The following is an 18,506-nucleotide window of genomic DNA, read 5'->3' as shown; positions in this document are numbered from 1 at the left end:
CTCGACTGAGTTCTGTTCTGAAGATGTGAAACAGAGTTTGAAGTAGATTGAAATACTGTGGTTGCTTCTAGCATGTATCATCTGTGTCTGCAATTACCCCTTTTCTCTAACATTCAAGGAATATTTGTGAGTAATTACTTACCTTAAAGTTTTAGAGAATAAAGTGTTGTAGGGTTCAGAGCAAGGAGGATTCAGCCACCTGACAGCAAAACAACCGAATGTTCCAACTCCTCAAAAGCACCATAAACTGACCTGCTGCTTCAAATCTTTAACAACGACCAAGGTGGACCACACAGATTCAGCTTCAAGTCCCGTATATGTCCAATAGGCAGTTTCTAACTGGAACAAAAATATTTGCACTAATGTAAACTTAATTTTTTTTATATAAAAGGAGGTAACTTTAAACTTTAAATCTTGTTTGAGATCATTTTATTTTAAGTGTGAAAATGTCGCCCATGTGTTGAATGTACTGCTTTTTTGTTTGAATACTGTGATTGTAATGTGTCATGAACAGGAAGTGATGCCTACTGTAATATTATAAAATTGTTTATTTTTTAGAACCCATTTTATCATCAGTACACAAATAGTTTGATAGGTTTAAAGAAATCTCTAGTTATTCAAGTTGTACGAATTACCAAGTGGTAAAAATGCAAAACGACACAACAGGGAATAAATAATGCACAATAAAAACTGTATTTACATGACTATGTGGTGTATGTGTGTGTGACCGTGAAGCCAATTGTCTCTCATGTCTCCAGCTCCAGTCCTTTCCATGACTTCGCTGCATTCCTCTTATACTGATCCAACTCCTGGAACAGACAGAAGGAGAAGAAAAAACTCGACACTTTTTTAAAATCAATATTAATGACGCACAGTGAAAAAGTTGCACAGACATAACGGGCACTCATGATGATAAACAAGGTTTTGGTCTCCTCCTCAACCTCACAAATGCACATACAGGACTTAGATAACATTCTGGTTACAACATGAGCAACCTGTGATACAGATGAACGCTGCGGTATATCCAAAAAGTTCAAGGACTCCAAACATCAAACATTAATTCAGACTTTATCACGAGTCTGTTGGTCTAAACTTGCCGGCTAGCGCCATGAAATGGAAAACTCTGACTCTATAGAAATGTTGAAAACCTCTTTAAGATTCTGGTATTTTAGGACATTTTGCATTAAATGTAATAGCTTTTTATTTTGTAAGAACAATGCAAGAATCTGCAGGTTTTTTTTACTCTTCTGAGTTATTTTTTATGTAAATCATACTTAAGAAGCTAAGGTAAATTACTGTGACTTATGGTTAAAATATTTTAATGTGTATAAACTACACACTTAAAATTTTCATTTACAGGTAATCTGGAGTTTTTAGCTGCTAGCAGCACTATGGTGCATTTTTCTTTTGAGTAACTCTTTGGTTTGGTTTGTTATGAGGATTCACAAAAGAAATTTCTGCTAATGGTGTCAAACTAGTATGCATCTCATACAGTATATTAATGCATTAATATATTCATTTTAAAAACTCAGGGTTCAACCTTCTAAGAAAACTCAAATTTGCAAATGTTTCAAGAGGAAGGGCAACTTTTAAGCTCTGCAGGGCTGAAGAAGACATGTCACCTCTGGCTAACATGTTTTTTGGATTAGGAACAATTGTTAAAACAGGAAAACAGGTTAAAATGTTTATATCATACAGTGGACAGAATATGTTTAATTAATTACTGGGCAGAAGAGTCTTTGAAGATCCTAAAAATGTCTTCAAAGCTGTGGTACTCAGGATTTCTGAAAGATGGAGCAGATTTCTCTCCAGAAAAATCAGATGCTTAGCTCTGCGCCACGAATGAAAGAGGTACAGTCAAAAGTAGTTTACTTTAGTGTATTAGGAATATAATTTAAGTATAGAAAAATCATAGCAAATAGACTTTTACTTTTTAATTTAAAGTTGCTTCACATATACTATTAAAAACTGTACTTCTAAATAGAGGTCATTAAGTTCTACTTAAATGTATTCAAAATTAACACAGTAATTCTGCAATACTTCAAGTGGTATTTCAAAGTACTTCCAAAAAGTGTACTTTATTGTAAGTGTATTATAAATTGTATTTAAGTGTACCTTTAACAAGTGTATCAAATTAAAAATACTTTCAATAGTAATTAAAATGTACTTATTTTCAAGTCCTTTATGATACAGTATTAGCATCCTTAATTAAAATGTACTTTAATTTCACCTTATTTTAAGTGATTTAATTATATTTCCAACACATTAATGATATAATACAATTGTACTGCAAGTGTGTTTTGAATACTCATGAATCCTGATTTTTTTTAGTTACCCAGATCGATTACATTACGTGCAATCCAATGGCAGAGCAAGGTGAGCAGTGTCAGATCAGACTCAGTCAGCGATAACAGCATTGCAACTCCTGCAGGTTACTGTAGTTCAAGTGCCAGAGTGGCAGCAGGGCAGGTCGGCGGGGAAACTACTAATCTCGAAGGTTATAAATGCAAGAAACATTACAACCTGTTAATGAGGCCGTGACAAAAACACTGTGGCATACAGGGTACTGGAGGACAGAAGGTTACTCTCGAGCATTAACCTCGTTTAAGACAGCTGAGGAGCAGAATGCGCGGATGAAGACTTCATGTCTTCAGCGGCAGATCGATCTGTGCCTCGATGAAGTGTGAATTCACTTTAGCTTGAGCAGCAGAAGGAGAACAACTAATTCACATTATGATTTACATGACCTCACTCAACCAAAGTGAGGTACTCATAGCATCTATACATAAAATAAAATGTTCTAAATAATTATCATTAAAAGTGCGCCCTCTGGAGCATATGGATAGTCGGAGGAGGAGGAGGAGGAGGAGGAAGAGGAGAAGATACTTCCTCCTCCAGGGTTTATTACTGAAATGTCACCCTGTCTGCACTCTTGTTAAATTTAACATGTCAATCAACTAGAAAATGTAGCATTGCCCACTTCCCTTTTAATGTTCTTAAAATCTGTTATCTTCCTCAACACTTATTGACGTTCACGGGGAGGTCAAAGGACAAGGTCACAAAGCACAGATTTGATTGAGAACCATGCTGCCAACTCATGAGTCATGCCACATGCACAGCCAGAGTCATAGGTTAGTGACTATGTTCACATGCATGCTAATGTTCCATTTTTCTAAATATGACCATATTTGGACAACGCAGCTCTTCACATTGTAAATAAACGCAGACGCAAACGGATGCACACACAATAGAACGTTTCTAGTCAGAAGGAGAAGAAACACATTTACTTTTAGAGACTATGGAAAACTTGGATATCAATAAGTTTTAAATATGCACAAATACTGCCGACCTTTACAAGAAGGCGGCTGAACGGATGAAAGCTGGAGGCCGTGTCATACCAGTACATTAATTGGAGTATGCATTGCTGGATGTCCTCAGGAATCATAGTGTGTGTGTTACCTGGTCTTTCTGGGCTCTCATGGCATCAATCTGAGGCTCGCTGTACTGCGGGTCTTTGGCTGGATCCTTAAGTTCTCTCTGCTCACTGGTATTCTGCAAAGACATGGACTGTTTACAAAGTCTCCCTTCACGGAAATATGCATATTTATAGGAAAGAATGTTGTATTTTAAGCACACACAGTCAGTATGTATGTGGATGTGATTGTTCAGTGTGTGGATGTTGATTTTCTTAAAGATCAGAGACCAGTGACTGAACTACCTCTTGGGGGAAGACACGCTCGTAGACTTTCTTCCAGAGGTCCTTTGGATTTTTGGCGTGCAGAGAAGTAATGTCCACATCAGTAGAAGGAGGAGAACCTAAAGCAATTCACAATATCATACAATCCTGTCAATACAACCAAAGTCACGGCAGATGGTGGCTCTAAATCCCGTGTGTGTCTTACAACATGGCACAGCAGCAGAATCTGAATTCTATGCATTACTGCTCTTGGCCACAGAGTAGTGCTGTTCTCACCTATTTGACTGAAGGAGTCAGAGCCTGCTGGGATGATGAGAGGCTTGTTGGAGTCACAGGACATAGTCTTCCTGATCATTGAAAAAGCACAAACACAACTAAAGCTTTGGTATTATTGACAGCAATACAGTAACATACACAACCATTTGTTTTTGTTTGGAATAGGCATGAAATGTATTTTCTCTTCGTCTCTTCACCGTGTGATTCATTTTAAGCTCTTGTAAACACAGTGCATATCACAGGCCTACAACTTTTGAGAAAAACTACTGCATACTATTTAATTTCGTATAGTCCGAGTAAAGTATGCGTAACTGCAATTGGAAAATCAACCATTTTTTAAATTAAAAAAAAAAAAAAACCCTAAAGAATGCCAGGTCCAGTCCTTGTCAACTACTAGTTGGTGTCCAGTACTGTGAAGTCCTGCTCACCCTCTGTCCAGACCGAAGGCCAGGTGGGAGAAGAAGCTCTTGGTTTTTGACATGAGGCTCTCCGACTTGATGCTAGTGAACTGATGAGAAGATCAGGCACAGGAAGAAAAATGTAAGAAAAGTTGAACAGCAAGAGCTAATAGAGTGAACGGATTCTATCGCAAGAGAAATGAGAAAAGATTAAAACGTGCGAACTGCAACATGTTGGAATCAAAAGTGGAAATGTTTGCATGTGAAATAAAAACACACTTACAATAAGAGAGGCTGCGTAGTAGTGGGCTATAAAACGTAGTGTTTTACTAACCACTTTCCTCTTGTCAGAGTCAAATTCCTGCAACAAATAGAAAAAACTCTTCTTTAAATGTGTTTCACATATCATACGAGGATCAAAGAAGAAAATCTAATGATGAAACTAACAAGTTACAGCAATGTAACCGTGACTATAACACACCAAACCTTAAAAAAAACTTTAAAGTTGTACAAATAACGAGCACGTAATGTCATCAAACAGAGGTCATTCAGTCACCATGAGAACAACTCCACAGGTAACATTTAGGCCGTGTTTTACCTGAAAGATGTCATATTTGCTGCCAATGATGAGCAGAGGAACAGGAAAGGGGCTGATCAGCTCTCTGTCCTGTAGATAGAGTCACAGTTAACTCAGCACACATGCACCTTTTTCATCTGCGCTAAACAAAAAAACAGGTCGCCTTTCAACAACAACAACAATAATATTTCGCATCTCACATTTGTCCACGCTGTGAGGTGATATTTGGTGAACTTCAAATGTTTCTCTACGTTGCCCTGGACTGAACCAAGGACCACGTTAATATAATGGTGAGTGCAATGAGCTGAGGTCTTACAGGATAGTCTTTGGGTAACACGCGTGCTGCTGAGTGGACAGCCGTCTGGTGTTTGGCTCCAGGTTTGGCCTTTTGTGCTTGTTGTGCCTTGGAAGAGACTTTCTCCAACTGAGCTTGCGCTGCCTGCAGCAGCTTCTCCATGGTTCCCCACAGGGCATTGGGTTTAGACAAGTCCAGAATGAGGATGACAGAGAGAGACCTGGAAAAAGACAATGAAGACTATGTGCTTTGGCAGGATACACAGAAGACGGTGTTACTAAATCACTGAGGCTCAGACCAAGAAAACCTTTCCTTTATTGGCAGGACAGTGCTCTTCAAAGCATACTGATTTTAAAGATTAACGTGCAATAGTCTCAACAGAAAACATAAATAATATTCATATTCATAAGGGCCCAGGAATGAGTGTGAGTGACCTACCTGATGCTGACAGGAGTGATGGGGATCTGGACCAGGTCTGACAAAGAGGTCCCTCCTCCCAGCTCCCATAGGTGGGCTATGTCTTTGGGCTGAAAGAGGAAACCATCAGGCATCTGTTTTATCATCTCACTTAAAGTTAGATATTATGGGTGGCTGTACAAAGGTCATCAAAAGTATCGATACTGTAATGGGAATTCTTATTATTCATCTCCTCTTTCACTCAATCATAAGTATTCATTGTCTTAAAGCCAAATGAATAACCATGTCATATGATTAGGTATGTGCGTGTGTCATAATCTGTCAACTAAGACACCACGTACAGTATGTTATTATGCACTGATTAAGTGAACCTTGTGTCCTGATTGTACAACACATTATGACGTGCCTACTGTGCTGACAATGTTCTGATGATAGAACAAAGTCATCCTGTCTACAAAGATAACGTATTGTATATAATCTATCGACTTCTCCTGCTCTGGGCTCTTTCTTGTCATCTCACACTCGAGACAGCAAGGAAGGAGTCCGTCTGCAGGCGTCAGAATAAACTCACAGAAAGACAACAAACGACTTAGTACAAAATTGCCAGAACAATAGTCTGAGACTTTTTTTTTTTAAATTCCTGCTACTATTTCTACTGTCTGTACCATCCTAATTTCCCTGGAGGGGGATTAATAAATTTATATTTTATTTTATTACAAATGTATGTGTATGTGTGCACTGACTTTTCTGTACCAGCAGCTGTTAATAAAAAAGACAAAAAAATTTGCCTATTTTATGTGTGATGACTTTATATTGAATGAATTGCATTATATTGAATTTCAAAGTAAAAAAAATCTGGTATCGTGTGAAGTAAAAAAATCTGGTATTGTGTGAACTTTAGGTAGGTTCTACACTTCTGCAGCATTTACTGCAAAGAAACAAAGTATTTAGTGGAGTAATAGAAAACAATAAAGAATTCACAGTGAGCCTGGTGTGCGGTGCTCACTGTGCTTGATTACTGGAAGTTGTAATGAATGAATTTACAGTCTTTTGTAGCTCTTTACAAGAGTTAACTTTTCCTACAGCTCAGTAATATCAGTTTAAACAAAAAATAAGTAGTTTGACACAGTCAGAATTTATCAGGATTATCAGCTGTGTTTGTAACATTGTTAGGAGACACGTTCAAGCGTTCAAAGTGTCCAAGACTTAACAATGAGTCCTTACTGTGTTGTGTCCTCGGGCCCGTCTGCCAAAAGTGTACTCCAGCGCCAGAGTTGGCTTGGACGGTTCATCCCTGGTTAATAAAAAACAACATTATTGTTGGGTAACGACATAATTTAAGCAAATAGTTCATTTATTAGCTTTGGGTGCTCTCAAAGTGATGCTGTCTTTTTTGGAAAATGGAGCAGGCCAGGGTGTCATTTTATGTCAGCTCTATTCTCTGTAGAGGACTGTGGGATGTAAGCTGAAAGCTTTGAGATCTATAATGCAGAAATTTGATCTTAGATTATTAATCATGCACTTTGTTTCTAAAGGTCAAGGCTGAACTTTCGTGCACAAAGCGTTATTAATAAAAACTGGTATGATTAACTGTTGGCTGGAGTGTATGTTTAACAGTCTGCATGCAGAATGTGAGGAGGGCTAACAGCAGGTTTGGGTTCGTCATGAGCTTACATTTGCTAATTTTGAGATGAGCATTAGACCACACAACCACACCCACACTTACCTGTCCAGGCACCTGAGGAGAATGGACGTTTTACCCTGAAAAAAGCAAAGGTGAGTTTACTAGCTATAACTTATTAAGCTAATAACGAGACAAGTACTGCCATTAGAAAGAAATATATGTACTGTCTGTTTGCTGGCACGGGACGGGACGGACGGGACGGGAAACATACCCCTGCCTTGCTCCCCATGAGGAACACGCTCCTCTCACTGACCGCCTCTCCTCCGTCCTCCAGCCCAACTTCAGCCTCCCGACTGCGGACCTCCGCCGCAGCCAGCTCCCATAGCGTGTCTGAGCTGAAAAATACCAAACCAAAACAAAACCTTGTTCCAAACTACATGTTGTTATTTCTGTGATAACGCAAAAAATTGTGAAACTGCAAACAAACTCCTCCTTACCTTATTTTTGACATTACATGTGATACTTTGTAAACTTGACAACCTAGCTTACCGGCTAACAGCGCAGGATACCGTTACAACCGTTGCCAGAGTAACGGCGCATTTTGATGACCCCTTTCTTCTTCATTGGTTTTACTGGCGGACCGCAAACCATCGTTACTGCTGCATGCCGCCACCTACTGTGCCGGAGCATGCACCCTGGGCTTAGAGCACCATCATGGTAGATTCATCTATTATTTTTAATGGCGTGAACAATAAATCAAACAGGAAATAATCAGGGAATACTCCTCTTTAATCAGAACACAATTAACATTAGTTTTTCAGTAGCAGCGAAGTAACATTTTCCCCAGAGTTCAGTTGATCATAAGCAACTGAAAAGCAGGCAGAAAACAAAATCAAATGAAAACACATTTCAATTACGTTTGAAAAATGACTGTACATGAAATTATGGCATTCAGTTTACAGCACAGATAAATTAAAGCAGAACATTCCTCAATGCAATGATCTTTCTAATGGTTAAACCTTCAGGAGGTCCTGAAAAACTTGAAATGCTGTTTTCAAAATGTACATGGAGGGCAGCGAGTCTGTTTCCTTGATGAAAAATATGTAATCAAATGGTCTGTCAGGACCTTTTCCTTGGCTGGTCACAATAAGGTACATTCTCTAGTAGGAGGCTCTCTCTGGGCCGAAGCACTGTGGGAGGGAGGGGGAGAGAAATTAAAATGTGAGAAGGAAGAGAAGTGACGGTCCCTACTTTATATTTTTGCATAAATGTAAGTTTCTATCAGGGAAAAGAAAAATAATAACATACAAAGCTTATTTTCTTCAACATGTTCCACTTGTAACACAGCCTCTCGAAGAACAACTTCCACATCTGAGCCCATTTTGATCATCTGTAAAGGCAGAAGTGTAATGAGTGTAGAGAGAGTATGAACCACGGGGCACAAACATGGAAAATGTGCCTCTTTAACATTCCACACATGCCTCTAACAGCAGCCCCTTTGTTTTGCATTGTTCACAGGTTAAACATCACTCTGAAGTCCACCTGAACTTCAGTGTTGCCAGATGCCAGAGATGCTTTTATAATGCTGCCACGGCACAACCACACAGCTATTCTGTTACGATCAGCTTTAAAGTTCTTCATTAATCTTACTGGACGCTCTCTGTAACCCTCACTGTGTAGCTGAATTATGTTGGAAATATAAATTAAAACTTTGTCTCGTTAAGATACTCAATATAACAGGACTTGGATCAGTATTGTGAACAAAATGTGATCAGGATTTTGCGACTCGGGTCACTTTGACTGTACCTTCTGAATGTTTTCTTCTGACGTTTCATTTTTGTTTTTCCGGAACTCCTCGTTGATCTTTAACCTTGCAGCTTTGTGGGAAGAAGAAAAACCAACATTTGATGAATTCAGTTATCTTCTGTTTGGTAAGACTTGGCTGGTAAACATCATGCAATAAACAGTGCAACAGACATTGTTCTACTAATGAAACCAGCCAGCGACGTAACTCACCTGCCATTGTTTTGTCATCATCTTTGAATACGGCCATTCTTGTTCTGTGCAGTGTTTTAAACACCTTTAGGACCTGCATTTACACAGACATTCGGGTTTTAGCAACTTCAGCACCTTGCTAGCTGGTACTTGAATTGAAGCAGCTGTGGATACGCTAACAACTTCCTGCCTTTTAGCTGTCTACGTCCAACATTCAAATGTTTATTTTCATACTGAAACCAGCTAAATTAACAAAAAGCAAACACGGTTTTTATCATAACGTATTTATCATAACATAGCAATGTTTCATCCTCACCTTCAAACGAGTGCCCATCTTGACTTCTTCAGATCACTTCCGGTATTGTAAGAGGTACCAACGACCAATCAGCGCAGACTTTACAACGACGCGTTTCGGCAGCCAATGAACGTCCGCTATAGTTTCACAGAACCAAAAGCGGCGCAGACGGACGGTCAGTCTGCGCCAACATGGCTGATGAAACAGCAAAAGCTCAGGCTGCCACGCCGGGCGGAGACACGATATTTGGAAAAATCATACGCAAAGAGATTCCTGCCAAATTCATCTATGAAGATGACCAGGTATGCATCAAACACCTGAACTCAGACACACGTTTTGGTGCAGTTAGTCGCGTTGGTGCTGTGCAGCGTGGCGCAGCTCCCTGCAGGGGCGTTTAGCCAATGTTAGCTCAGCGCTAGCTCTGCAAACTGCTGCTTTACTGTCATTTTGAGTTAAAATAGTTAGACGTGCTTTATGTTTAGGTCGATTATCACACAATAAGACCAAAATCAAACTAGTACCCTGTGTGCTGCGGTGTTACAAGACAAGCTTCCTCTCAGACTACAGAAATTTTGCACGTAAACACAACAGTCCGTTTAAAGGCATTGAACAGAATTTGACAGGTTCCTATCCATGGTTTAATTGTAGCTCGTTATGTCGCTTTGTGCAGTCATCGCTCGTGTTGAGTTTTCTGCTGTTTGGCATCTGCAGACACTTGGCTTTCCACCAAAGTATGCCAAGGTCCACTTGGACGAGTCTGTCTGCTTTTAAATCCGTTTAATATGTAGCCACTAACAGCTGCAGCCTCTGTGCATTCGGGTGTTACTCTTGCTGTGGTTTGGATAATGAACTCAGCATTTGTTAACTTCAGAGTCTAAGGAAAATATAACAATGAAAATGTAAAGCCGCCTGTCAGATCCAGTCAGAAGACTAAACACCATTACCTGTCAAACAGGCTTCACTGCGGAGACAACACAACACACTGATCTGTGTGATTAGATGTGTCAATCAATGATATAATACACCAAATATGCCAGAGAGAAAAGGAAAATGCCAGTGCTGTATATCATCCAGTCATCGTGTGTAGTGCTGACTGTGGTTCCAGTGAGTAAATCCTGGGTCTGATCCTACTTTTTTTACCAGATGAGAGTGAATATCATGCATCATTTGGGCTTTCTAAAGCTTCCTGCCTCACCTGCCTGACAGTCCCTTTCCAGACTGTTGAACCCTCACTGGCTTGAGTCGTCCAATGACATTAACTTTCACAAAGTACTAACATGTAATGTTTCCCATCTCTGCTTTCCATCCCGTATCATGTGAGCGCAACATTAAAGAAATTTAGGATGGTACTTGAGGTGGCCAATCAGTCCTCTGATGCAGCAGCAAAAATAGATGATGCCAACTCATAAAGTTGGTTGTACAGCTGTCTTGTGCAAGCTAAACTCTTCTTTTTATTTTGTTCTTTCACATTTCAGTGTGTGGCTTTCAACGATGTTTCTCCTCAAGCTCCCACTCACATCCTTGTTGTCCCAAGAAAGCCCATTGTTCAGATGTCAAAGGTGGAGGATAGTGATGCTGCAGTAAGTATGGTTGTGTGTCAGTGATTTGTCAAACAACTCTGCTATTGACCACTAGATGGACCTCTCAACACTGTTTTAATCCAGGGCTTGTTTGCATTTCCGCACACTTGTATGTCTTTTCACTTCGGTGCCACTCCTTAAGTCTCTCTCTCTTAGTTGTTAGGCCACTTGATGATAGTTGCAAAGAAGTGTGCTCAGGAGGCGGGCCTGACTAAAGGCTACAGGATTGTCGTGAACGATGGACCGGATGGAGGCCAGTCGGTCTACCACATCCACATCCACGTCCTGGGAGGACGCACGATGAACTGGCCCCCCGGCTAACCTCGCTCTCCCATCGCAGATCATTCAGCCATCATTGGTCACGTGTGTTGTCTGACAACCACTAATGCTAAATTCCAATACGGTTTGTCATGTCGAATAAGTGTCAAGATTGCCTGGAAATTCATTGATGATACTAAAATGCACTTCAACAAATCAGACTGTCTCACATGGTTTTTCATCATCGAGACCCTCTGTCATCCATAATCATGCACTCACCACAACTCACCTCAGTTAAATAGAAGTTGATCATTTGTACCCAGCACACCATTTATCTGACACTGCAGTTTGCATATGCTCATTGTTACTTAGGTTATTATGTCTGTCACAACACATTGATATTCTCAGTTTGTATTTCTCTGTAAAAAAGATTAATTATAGCAAATCATTCACCACTCACCTGAAACATCTGCTTTGTCAGTCAGACATGACTGATGTTCTGAGTGAGGACTGGTCTACTTTTATTCTGGAAGAATTATAGAAATTCAGTCTGAATTTAGAATGAACCCTTTGCCTTTACTTCAGATAAAAACTCCCAGCTCAGAGTTGTTATTCAGTCCAGTTTTCAAAAGCATAATCTCACAGAAAGTCTATCAGTCTGGTTTGTGTTAAAGCCCAAGTCAAACGAAGAGAGAGAAACAAGTGAATGGCTCTCTTTTATTAACAGTAAGAAACAATGCAGGTAGTCGAACAAATATAAAATGCATGAAACATCCACAAAATATTAGACAAAAAAAATAAATAAAACGGTGTTTTTTTTTTCTTTACAAAAATGACAAAGAACACTGATCAGATGACACATGTAGAATTTCAAAAATAAACATGTACCTAGCATTCACAGTCCCCTACTTTTTCTGATAAAACAGGGTAAAAAAAAAAAAAAAAAGAAAACACAATTAGAGGCTTCGTTTGTACGGACAGAATAGTTCCAGAGAGGCAAGGCAATCACTGCTGATATCAGACGAAGTGATACCAGTCTTTGTCAAACCATTCGACATTTGATGCAGCCTTTCACTGCTTCGTCACTACTTCTGTATGAAAAAACACCACAATCTGATGTGCAAAATAAGAGAATTTCTGTTTTGACAACTACACCTTTTAATCAATGCCCTTCTATATTCAAAGTGGGCACTTGGAGGCATTGAAAACATTGTACAGTACAATAAAGAGAGAAGGAAATGAACATGTATTCTGGTACCTAAATTCACTATTGCAAGAGTATCTATATACTAATATACTGCCTTTAAGTCATCTTACTCTAGAACACAGACTAGGAGCTGAAGAGAGATTCGGAAAATGGTTAGTCCCCATAAAGTAACTAGAAAAGCAGCAAAGTCATCAGAAAGAGGTTAACTATACTGTCTGCAAGTCTACAGTATCAGTACGCTGGAGCCGAAGCCCTTGGTGGAAAGAGAACGATGCACCTACTGTTTACATGCTGATATCAAGCCAAGAGCAAATAAATTCATAAAATAGATGTTGAGCTTATTTTCAAAGATGCTTTGAACCACAGAAGGCCTCCGCTAAGTTGCCCGCGATTAAAACATATTCATGCAGCTGTTTCATGTTCTGGTTTTGTGTGTATGTGAGCTCAAACTGCTGAGTGACAAAGAAAATGAAATTTACTGTGAGGTGATGCAAAGCAATAAAAAGTAAAGGTCTATAATATCTATAATACCAGTATCTAAATATTAGAAAATATGGAAACAGTTCTTTTCTTTGCTGTTCGTTGCTCAGTTTGAAAATAAGTCATATCACCCTTGAATGGAAAAAGTAGGAAAAAAAGCCAATTGCAAATCAGAGGACACGTCAGTGGGCGTACTGCAAAAAGGTAAGAGCAGCAGTTCTCACAGGCCCTGTCACAGGGGCCAAAAAAAGATATGGCAGCAATGATTCAGATATTGTTTCATTATAATAAATAAGCTTTTTAAGTCTTTGATTTGTTGGCAGAAACATGGTCTTGACATTCAGAGAAAAGGTGAACTGCAGAGGAAGGTGAGACGCGAGATGAACTGCCTCATTTGAAATAAAGATTCTCAGGCTTTTGCACAACAGATGAATTTCAAGATGGCTCGACTGTTTGAAAATGACACGATCGATAAACTTGTTAACTTTGGCAAGTGATTACTTTGAGTGAAAATGCTCATTGGTTTCCCAAAGGCTGTTACTATTGAGTAAAACTACCATTCAGTATTAGTAAGATCGACACAGACACCAATTTACAGGCAGAGAGCTCTCAGCTTCGTCCTGTACATGCTACTGGAGTGACAAACTGCGTGACGCTTTTTTTTTCCATCTACGGGGAGAAAAAGGAAGGGAAGAGCAAAACATAATGAAGGAGAAGCAGGTGAGCACAGAGACAGGGAGGCACTACAAATCCTTTTCCATGGAGTCAGTCTGAGAGATGCATTCATGGACGGTTAGTTCTGAAATATCTAAAATGCTTCTGCTTGGTTTGTGAACTCTTTCAGGCGTAAAGCATGTCCGTATGACTGTGTGGTTTGTCAGGGTGGTTACTTAAGGCTGTTGAAATATTCTGTATACTGAAAAAGAGCTGATAAATCACTGCAGTGTGCTGCATTTCATCATAGTGTAAATAGAACATATTTTGCAAGTGTTATTTTACAAAGCATTCTGTTGGTTTGAAAGTGTATTTAAAAGTTGTCTATCATCTGAGGGCACAGGGGCTGCTACTATCGAGGATGTGTTTTAAGGCATGTCCTTAGTGTAGGTAGGGTCCAGACACATTGAGAAGGCAAGAGGAGAAGACTGGAGGAGAGGGGAGACTGTACAACCACAGAGGTCTGTCCACTGAGAGAGCAGCCAGGTAGCCTTCAGTCCACCAGGAAGTCAGCTTGGCCGGTAAGCATGAAAAGTTTACAGCTGAAAAGTTCACAATACGACTATCCAAATCATTCATGGGTGAATTTCTGCTCTGAGGGTATGTCCATGATGCATCAGTTGGGGTTCAGCCTGTGGAGTCTTGAGGTCAGTTGAAGCACATTTCCGGTCAGGCCTAGTAACACTTTAGCTAAATGATGTTTGTATTCTACCCATAATCCTCCACTGGCATAGTCAGCAGAATGGCAACTGTTCTGTGAGAAAAACTTTCATCAATGTTTCCACGCCTGCTTCACTGCTGTGAACACGGCTCACCAGCCACCTGCACTCCAAACCAGTCTCATTCACATGACACTGATTTCCAGGAAACGCTCTGTTCACTTCTGTGCGATGGCCTCCTCTCCGCTCGGCCGCATGCGGCTGAAGGGGAGTCCTCCAACTCCTGTTAACCCCTGACCCACGTTGGGTTCTCGTGCAGTATCCTCTGTGCTGGCAGAGGAAGCCTCAACCCTGGCTGATGATCCCCCAGGCCCAGGGAGGATCTCCGGCAGTGATTCTTTGGCTGGAGGCGCAGACCCAGGGCTGGTGGCAGAGGGAGAAATTGTTTTGGCGATTTGGGGCTTGGTAGGGGTGGTGGGGCTGGTCAGGCCGAGGCTGGCCAGGGCGTCCAGAGTCCCATCTGGGTCTACCATGACATTGATCACTGAGACAGAAAGAGGGAGAGAATCAATGAGTGGAAAGCTTTGTGTAAAAGTCACTGTATCTGCTTTGAGGTAGGCAATGATCAGCTGAGGAAAAGGTGATGTCAGGTACTTGGACCAGGTGTGCACCAATCAGGATTTAGATTACACAGAATCTGATGACAGTTGGTAGGTTGTTTGATTGCTGTCACTCAAATCTGATCAAACCACACCCACAGTCCTGATGAATCAAATTAAGAGTTTTTGAGTGTTTAACTTTTGATAAGTAATGCCTTAAGATGTTTTTGTTTATTCAGTCATGAACAGCCAGTTCAGAACCAAAGGATCAGTACTCAGTGTGATGTCACATATCAAATCACTGTAATTATACGAGGGGTATGTGTCTTTACCTTGAAGCTGCTTCTCAACTCTCTTCAGTTCAAGCAGAATTGAGGAGATCTCCTGAAGAGAGGAAGAGAAAAAACAACAAAACTATTAGCGCCCAATAAATCTCCTCTTCCCTTGTCATCAGATATTGTTCTACAGTCGGGTTTCTGTACCTTATTGGAGGTTTTCAGGAGTGGTATGTCACTTTCCGATCGCAGTTTGTTCTCAATTTCATCCCAGTTCCTGTCCTTATCCTTAAACAATATCCTGGAGAAAAGTAACAGACAACAGGGCACATGTTTTTTCACAGTAGCTTTGGCTGTACAAAGCAACACAAAGGCACACAAGTATAATTACCTGATTTTTCCTGCTGTTTTGTCGACAGAGTGTCTGATCTTGGTGGACAGCTGGGAAACTGAATTGAGCAGCAGGCTGTCCAACACCGCCTGAACACACAGAGGAAGAGAAAATAAGTCAGTTCTGCAAATCTAAAGGTGACTGCCTCTGTGTTGGTATATTTCTGATTTCGTGTGTTGCTTCCCACCTCTTCTCGGTTCCAGGTGCGTCTCCTCAGAGCGCGGGGCTCCAGACTGTCAGGAGCTCGGGGGCGGAGCTCCACCGGCTTACCATTGATCTCTGGTGCCTTATTGGTTGAAATCACAGGCGGGATCTTCCTGAAGTTGAGGCTCTCATCAAACACCCGATCCACCAACTGGGCAAAAACAGGGAGAGAAAAGGTAAATAAACCTGAAAAACTTTCTCTCCAGTGTTATTCCAGCTTGAATAGAGTTAAGTAAAGATTTATGAGAAATGAAGGAATTACAAACTCTTTCAGAGAGCGCTAAGAAGCTCTAAAGCTTTAATTGTCAAGCCAACAAAAGTTAGATTTTAATGCTACAATATTAAAATAGTTAAATCCTCTCATGACAAAAATGAGAACTAAAAGATAAAGGAAAGAAAGTGAAGCAGATGGGAATCTAGTAAATGAATATCTCTCAGATGAAAGCTACAAAGCAACAGAGAGTCGGCCATTTTTATCCAAGCAACATAGGAGGGATGGCAAAGGCGCAGTGGAAGCACACGCAGTAAAGTAATGATAGAAGAAGAAAAACGGGCACCTTTCTCATGCTCTCCTGTATATCCGGCTGCGTGGGACGTGCAGGGCCTACCTCTTCCCGGGTGTCGATGGCCGATCCCGGGGTGGTGGCGGCGGTGCTGACGGTGGTGCTGGGTGCCGTGCCCGATGAGCTGACCGAGTCGATCTCGCCAGCCACATCGTGGATCTCGCGGGCCAAGATGGCCAAGTCCTTAGCCAGGTCCTGGCTGATCCTGCGCACACATGGGAATAACCTGTTAACCATCAGACAGATGGAGGAGTTCTTTAGGACTCAGGATAGAAACGAAAACATGCAACATGCATACACAATAACCTATAATCACATACACATCAAGACAAACATGTTTTTTTTTTAAACATTACATTATAACATCACATGAAAACAGTCCACAGATTCATGAAAGATTCAATTCTGAAATCAGGTGATATATCAGTATTATGCAGATCAGCATGGATCAATACCTGGCTATCTCCTCGCTGTGTGCTGTCCAGTCCCTGATGTACTCCTCTTGCTCTTTCATGCGGTGTTTGACTCCGACTCCACCCGGACCTGTCACCACGCTGGAGCCTGGACTCGCGGTGGCGCTGAGTCTCGAGCTGCGGTGCGGGACAAGATGATGAGGCCGCATGTGGGAGCGTCCTCCGTGCTTCGGAGAATTCCGGTTGGAGCCAAACTCCTCCTCTGAGGTGGAACCATACTCCGGCGGCAGACGTCTCCACCTGCTGCTACTGGACACTGTGAAGTTGGTTGAAAAGCAATAGTTTAGTCAATATTACTCAACTTTATTCCATCAGGTTTGTTATTGATGAAGTTAATAAATGAGCTTGTGGACATGAGAGGCTTTAATACTGAGGGAGCCCCCAACCAATCCTACTTGGATCTGACATTTAAACTTTTTGCCAGTAGAGGTAGTAGATCGGTACTCTTAGACAGTACAAGTGGAGTAGATTATTGATTACAGACTTGAACAAGAGTAGACATATATGTTATTTTACAAAGACAATAAAGATAAGCTTTTGGTTTCGATAACATGTAATTCACTGCAATGTACTGTTTATTCTTATTGAACTAAAATAAAAAATGGGGGCTATTAATAAGAAAGATTGGTGAAGCAAAGCATTAGCATTTTTTGCTGTATCTTAGTTCAGTTATGGTTATTGGACAGCTACAGGAATATTTTGGCGATAATAAAACCACATTAAAAACAGCAGAAACAGCAGCAATAATAAACTCTACTTGAGTTTATCTAAAAGCATCCCGCCCCAGGCAGCCAACAAAAGCATCAAACAAGGTACATAAAACCTTGGCAGAGCCAGGGATATGTTAAGCTGCTTCAAAATGGTCACACAACAGCTGCATTAATGTAGCTGCACCATGATGAGACAAACGCCATGCTCTATCAGTCTCTCAAGGGTAAAATGGGACAAAGTGGAAGTGCCATGAAGACAGATCTCCACAAGGTGGAGTGCTGTTATAAAACCCTTTGCTCAAGGGTTTTGGAGTTTGAGTTCCAGTGTTGTTAAATGTTTTGACACTGTGAGTAGAGCATTTTGGGTCTTCATCACAGGATTACTTGATGGATGTCAGGGAGGAGACAGAGAGTTAATGTGGCAACATATGCTAGAGCTGGGTCATCGCACTTCAACTTGACTCTGGAATTTCTTAATGTGATGTGCTAATACTTCAACATTTTGAAATTTACATCTTGCAAAGTATTCTGAACAGATTCAGGCTTTCATTGCAAAATTTCAATCTGTAAAATGGAAAAAGATCAAACTGCGTATATTCCTTCACAAAGGACTTTCATTCAACATTGAGTTTGAATTGAATCGAGCTTGTTGGTGAATTCTATCACTTTGACCCAGGTCTGACACACAAACAAAGAAACACACACACACACACTGTCTATTTAATGCTCTACAGCTCTGGTACAGTACCCATCAGCTCTTCCTCTGCATCACCGCCCTCAGGTTCGGGCTGAGAGCTCTCTGGACGATGACAACCAACG

General features: G+C 40.7%; 4 protein-coding genes across 7 annotated transcripts in view; 1 reads left to right on the top strand and 3 right to left on the bottom strand.

Moving 5' to 3' along the window:
• Window positions 1-530: 530 nt before the first annotated feature.
• On the bottom strand, window positions 531-7,885 carry dync2li1 (dynein, cytoplasmic 2, light intermediate chain 1). Its single transcript, XM_070977843.1, has 13 exons — window positions 7,782-7,885; window positions 7,556-7,679; window positions 7,387-7,421; window positions 6,885-6,954; window positions 5,682-5,770; window positions 5,265-5,463; window positions 4,970-5,038; window positions 4,655-4,732; window positions 4,402-4,481; window positions 3,974-4,044; window positions 3,719-3,816; window positions 3,460-3,552; window positions 531-809 (listed from the first exon to the last, which is right to left on the bottom strand). The coding sequence occupies exons 1-13, from the start codon at window positions 7,793-7,795 to the stop codon at window positions 747-749; spliced, it is 1,083 nt and encodes a 360-aa protein (XP_070833944.1). The 5' UTR covers window positions 7,796-7,885; the 3' UTR covers window positions 531-746.
• Window positions 7,886-8,053: 168 nt separating this feature from the next.
• Window positions 8,054-9,653, bottom strand: lyrm7 (LYR motif containing 7). Its single transcript, XM_070978253.1, has 5 exons — window positions 9,596-9,653; window positions 9,301-9,373; window positions 9,091-9,161; window positions 8,593-8,674; window positions 8,054-8,474 (listed from the first exon to the last, which is right to left on the bottom strand). Exons 1-5 carry the CDS (start codon window positions 9,611-9,613, stop codon window positions 8,404-8,406), a joined length of 315 nt encoding a protein of 104 aa, XP_070834354.1. The 5' UTR covers window positions 9,614-9,653; the 3' UTR covers window positions 8,054-8,403.
• Window positions 9,654-9,727: 74 nt separating this feature from the next.
• On the top strand, window positions 9,728-13,213 carry hint1 (histidine triad nucleotide binding protein 1). The gene is made up of 3 exons (XM_070977102.1): window positions 9,728-9,876; window positions 11,050-11,154; window positions 11,311-13,213. Exons 1-3 carry the CDS (start codon window positions 9,766-9,768, stop codon window positions 11,473-11,475), a joined length of 381 nt encoding a protein of 126 aa, XP_070833203.1. The 5' UTR covers window positions 9,728-9,765; the 3' UTR covers window positions 11,476-13,213.
• Window positions 13,076-18,506, bottom strand: part of cep170aa (centrosomal protein 170Aa) — a 40,007-nt gene continuing 34,576 nt past the window's right edge. The window contains exons 16-23 of one of the 4 annotated variants that reach the window (XM_070977098.1): window positions 18,436-18,486; window positions 16,960-17,233; window positions 16,499-16,730; window positions 15,925-16,092; window positions 15,738-15,826; window positions 15,554-15,647; window positions 15,404-15,455; window positions 13,076-15,016 (exon numbers count right to left, since the gene is read on the bottom strand). In XM_070977098.1, coding sequence (XP_070833199.1) covers window positions 14,691-15,016; window positions 15,404-15,455; window positions 15,554-15,647; window positions 15,738-15,826; window positions 15,925-16,092; window positions 16,499-16,730; window positions 16,960-17,233; window positions 18,436-18,486 — 1,286 coding nt within the window. In that variant the 3' untranslated portion in view covers window positions 13,076-14,690. The remainder of the gene's footprint in view (window positions 15,017-15,403; window positions 15,456-15,553; window positions 15,648-15,737; window positions 15,827-15,924; window positions 16,093-16,498; window positions 16,731-16,959; window positions 17,234-18,435; window positions 18,487-18,506) is intronic. The other 3 variants (XM_070977100.1, XM_070977099.1, XM_070977101.1) reach the window with 3 other exon arrangements.

Source organism: Chaetodon trifascialis, chromosome 13, assembly GCF_039877785.1.
Source record: "Chaetodon trifascialis isolate fChaTrf1 chromosome 13, fChaTrf1.hap1, whole genome shotgun sequence".
NCBI classification, from domain to species: domain Eukaryota; kingdom Metazoa; phylum Chordata; class Actinopteri; order Chaetodontiformes; family Chaetodontidae; genus Chaetodon; species Chaetodon trifascialis.
Note: the sequence above shows the minus strand (reverse complement) of the source record. Positions and strands in the feature narration are given on the sequence as shown.

What these genes read in the sequence shown, in the direction of transcription:
- dync2li1 (XM_070977843.1), bottom strand. An exon ending in GCAAATATGACATCTTTCAG is followed by an intron (nt 4,733 to 4,969) that starts GTAAAACACGGC and finishes TATTTGTTGCAG; the next exon opens with GAATTTGACTCTGACAAGAG. An exon ending in GCCTTCGGTCTGGACAGAGG is followed by an intron (nt 4,045 to 4,401) that starts GTGAGCAGGACT and finishes TTCAATGATCAG; the next exon opens with GAAGACTATGTCCTGTGACT.
- lyrm7 (XM_070978253.1), bottom strand. An exon ending in TGATGACAAAACAATGGCAG is followed by an intron (nt 9,162 to 9,300) that starts GTGAGTTACGTC and finishes CTTCCCACAAAG; the next exon opens with CTGCAAGGTTAAAGATCAAC. An exon ending in CAGAAGAAAACATTCAGAAG is followed by an intron (nt 8,675 to 9,090) that starts GTACAGTCAAAG and finishes CTGCCTTTACAG; the next exon opens with ATGATCAAAATGGGCTCAGA.
- hint1 (XM_070977102.1), top strand. Translation starts at nt 9,766, where the DNA reads ATGGCTGATGAAACAGCAAAAGCTCAGGCTGCCACGCCGGGCGGAGAC. An exon ending in TCATCTATGAAGATGACCAG is followed by an intron (nt 9,877 to 11,049) that starts GTATGCATCAAA and finishes TTCACATTTCAG; the next exon opens with TGTGTGGCTTTCAACGATGT. An exon ending in TGGAGGATAGTGATGCTGCA is followed by an intron (nt 11,155 to 11,310) that starts GTAAGTATGGTT and finishes TCTCTCTCTTAG; the next exon opens with TTGTTAGGCCACTTGATGAT.